Raw genomic sequence first — 3,613 nt, 5'->3', positions numbered from 1 at the left:
TTTTTTTAGCGTAATCAGCTCAGTGCTGGAAATCGGCACAGAGCTGATTATTATACAGAAATTTGAATTTCCATCGGATTTGCGGGCCCTGGACGGTAGTCACTGTGCCCACTAGAGTCTCCCCAACCCCCGCAGGGAGCTGTTCCCACCAGTGAAGCTTACAACTGCTCCCCATTAATGGGGAACAGGTGTCCTCAAGCCGCTGGTGGGGACAGAGGCCATTGAGGACCCACGGAGAGATTGGGGACAAGGAGGGGGGGTGCCCCTTGAGCAGTGCCAGCCTGGCACTGCCCAAGAGGCACACTAGCACTGCCCACTGAACACCTTGACACTACCCACCGGAGCTGGGCAGTAGCAAGGGTGTGAGGCCAGAGGACGTGGGGTATACTGAGGGGGGCCTATTGGGGGGAGTGGAATCGGTGGCAGGAATGAACCATTGCCACTCTGCAAGTGGGATCAGTGGAAGAAGGAAGAGGCAATTGCGACTGGTCATCATGGGGGGTCAGGGCTGGCCATTGGGGTATTCACGGCTGGCCATCGGGGGTTGGGGGAGGGGGTTGGGAAGATTGGGGCTGTCCATTGGTGGGGGGGTGGGGGGAGATTGGGAGTGGCCCGGGGGGTTTGGGAACTTCGGGGAGGCCAGTGATCATGAGGCAGGCATTGGAGGCAGTGCGTATGCGTCGATCGCCCCACTGACAGAGCGGCGCAGGTGCAGTGGCCTGCTCAGCATGCTGATTCTGGCCCCACCCCCCACTTTTCACAGTGAATCACTTTGAGGCACTCTACGTTGCACAGAGTGTCAGAGATTCATTCAGTGAAGTACACCCAAAAAAAGATGGAAAATCCCCTGTTTTCCTCCCCGTTGGGCACTTCGTCTTATTTTGGGAGAACCCCGGCCAAGGACTCAAAGGGTCTTGGATGCAATAACAGAGAGACAGGAAATGCATCTTTGGTTATATGTCCAGTCATATCCAGCTATTTACCAATCTCTGACACACCATATGGCTTTGAATCCGAACACAAGGTGATGAACACACGATAGATTCATCTTCACCTCACAAACACCCACTCTTGATAAAGGGACAGTATCTCTTCATATTACTTATCTTAAATAAAGAGTTTCAATCTCAGCGAGACCAGACCTCTATTTAAGTGTTGATCTGTCCATTTCTGGGTCAAGGTGCAAGGTTCATCTCCCAGCGCTGAAGGGCAGAGTCAGACAGGACACGGGCTGTTTCTTGTGCGTGTCTCTGTTTGGTTTCCATTTTCTTAGAGGCCACTTCTCGTGATTCTATCCAATGGAAAGAGGGGAAATCTCCACATACAGTCGTGGATGTGGTTCATGTGAGATTACCTGTCGCTGGATGGAATGCCCCATCTTCTTCGGTTAATGTAGGCAAGGTGCCATTTCTGGTAGGAGTCTATAAATGACATAATGTGTGGAACAAAGTGAAAGGACACTGGGTGCATCTAGTCAATGCCAATGTTTTCCCTCCACATCAAAGTCCGCACATAGCCTCTTCTTGTTCCAACACCAAGCTTAGCCCCCTGCTCCTCTCCCCAGCCCCTCCACCCGTGCAGTGGGGCTCAGGATTGGAGATTGGGAGCCCTTGTAGAGAGCTGCATAGTGGGGCAGGTCAATCTCCTCTTGTAGCTGGGACCTTCTGTGATGATGGTGCTGGAGAGGGATCTGCTGGGCTGACTGTCGGAGGTGGTGGAGAACTGGCGAAGGTGAAGGGGCTTGAGGCAAGGTAGCAGCAGTTGTAGCACAGCCTTCTGGATAGATCGGTCATAGAGGCAGTAGATGATCGGATTGGAGCAGCTATTGGCAAAGGCCAGGGGAGCGCTGACCATCAGACCAAGTCCCACCGCTGTCAAGAAGGTGCAGGACCCCTGCCCCACCCCCCAGCGCAGCAGCAAGCGTAAGGACCGAAAAACATTTAAAGGCAGCCAGGAGATCAAGAAGGCCAGCACTACCAGAAAGACCACCCTCATCGACTTCCTCAGCTTGATGTCTTGTTTCTTGCTCCTCCTGTACTGGAGGCACAGCTTCTTGGTGATGGAGCAGTAACAGAGCAGGATGACCAGCATTGGGCAGAAGAAGGTCAGGAGCAGGTAGGTGAGAGAGACAGCGGGGTTGGTGGAGTCCTGGTCTTCGACGCAGTAGGACACCCTCCCCTCGTCCCGCGTCTGGATGGTTCGGCTGCGAAGTACCGGCAATCCCAAGAGGAACGAGGCTGCCCACACCAACAGACAGGTCAGCGTCGCGTAAGCCTTGGAGCGGACTCTCCGGGAGCGGAATGGGTGCATGACAGCAAGGTAACGGTCCAGGCTCATGCAACTCAGGAAGAGGATGCTGGAGTAGGCGTTCACCGCCACCAGGTAACTGCTCAGCTGGCACAGCAAGAGGCCACTCCTCCAGGACTGGTCCCAGGCCTCAGCGTCCACCCAGAGAGGCAGGGTGATCAGGAAGACCAGGTCGGCCAAAGCCAAGTTCAAGACGAAGATGTCCAGCTGCCTCTTGACCCGGCACCTCATCCCAATGGCTAAGACCAGCAGCCCATTGCCCAGCACTCCCACCACGAAGATCAGGCAGTAAACTAGGGGAAAGAAGAGACTGGACTGGGGAAGGGAGATAGTTTCACACTCCTCTTCTTCACTCATCTCAGTGGGGTAAGACTCGTAATAATAATTCAGATCAGAATAATAATCTGTCACGTTCTCCATGGTCACCTCTTCCATCGCTCTTTGTCTCTGTTTGATGTAATTGTTTGTCAGCTCACGACTGTTGAAGCTTATTCACTCCCCTCCCCTGGCATCTGATTGGTCATCTCACCTGGCATGTGAGAGGTTTTATCTCTCAAATCTCACTTCCTGACTGCCACCACCAGCAACAACAACCCCCTCCCCCCCTCACCCACTCCCGGAAAACATGATTAATTTGTTTGACGGTGGTGAACTGTGTTTTTCAACTGACCTTAACAGTCCCTCACTGTCCTTTTATCTCCTCCAATTCCCATTCCTCAAATATTACTCTGTCCTATCTAACAATCGCCTGTGGCCCTTTCTCTACCCTTTCTGTCCCATCCAAATTCTCGTTCTCTTTCACTAAGCTGTCAACTCTTTTTTCAGTGTCCCTTTCCCTCCTTTTCTATCCTTGCTCTCTTTCTACCCCTCTCTTTCTCTCTCTCCTTTCATCCCTTTTCTCCTTTTGTCTCTCGCTGCATCTCTCTGCATCTCACTTTTTGACTACTTACAGCTCCATCCCCATCTCTCTCTCTCTATCCGTCACTTTGTTTCCACTGATCCTTCAGCCAAAACCTTGTACATCACTCACAACTCAAACTGTGAAACACAATTTTTTCTCATCTCCTCCTATCCAAACCCTTCAAGATTTTGGCCACCTCTATTAAATCTCCTCTTAACCTTCTCCGCTCCAAGGAGTTAAATGCCAGCTTCTCCAGTCTCTCCAAGCAACTGTAGTCCTTCACCCCTTCAACCAATCTCCACCTTCTCCCAGTTCCAGCTTCTCTACTCTTCAGGAGAATAATTCGAACGTTTGTAAATGTAAGATTAATAAATCCCAAGTACGATTGCAGGTCTCTCCCAGTTG

General features: G+C 51.8%; 1 protein-coding gene across 1 annotated transcript; it reads right to left on the bottom strand.

Moving 5' to 3' along the window:
• Positions 1-1,587: 1,587 nt before the first annotated feature.
• LOC144508752 (G-protein coupled receptor 15-like) lies at positions 1,588-2,742 on the bottom strand. Its single transcript, XM_078237062.1, has one exon. The coding sequence runs from the start codon at positions 2,740-2,742 to the stop codon at positions 1,588-1,590; it is 1,155 nt and encodes a 384-aa protein (XP_078093188.1).
• Between the last annotated feature and the right edge of the window lie 871 nt (positions 2,743-3,613).

The sequence above is a fragment of the Mustelus asterias genome, chromosome 20 (genome assembly GCF_964213995.1).
Source record: "Mustelus asterias chromosome 20, sMusAst1.hap1.1, whole genome shotgun sequence".
Lineage (NCBI taxonomy): Eukaryota > Metazoa > Chordata > Chondrichthyes > Carcharhiniformes > Triakidae > Mustelus > Mustelus asterias.
The sequence above is the reverse complement of the archived record's forward strand: the minus strand, read 5'-3'. Positions and strand labels throughout refer to the sequence as shown.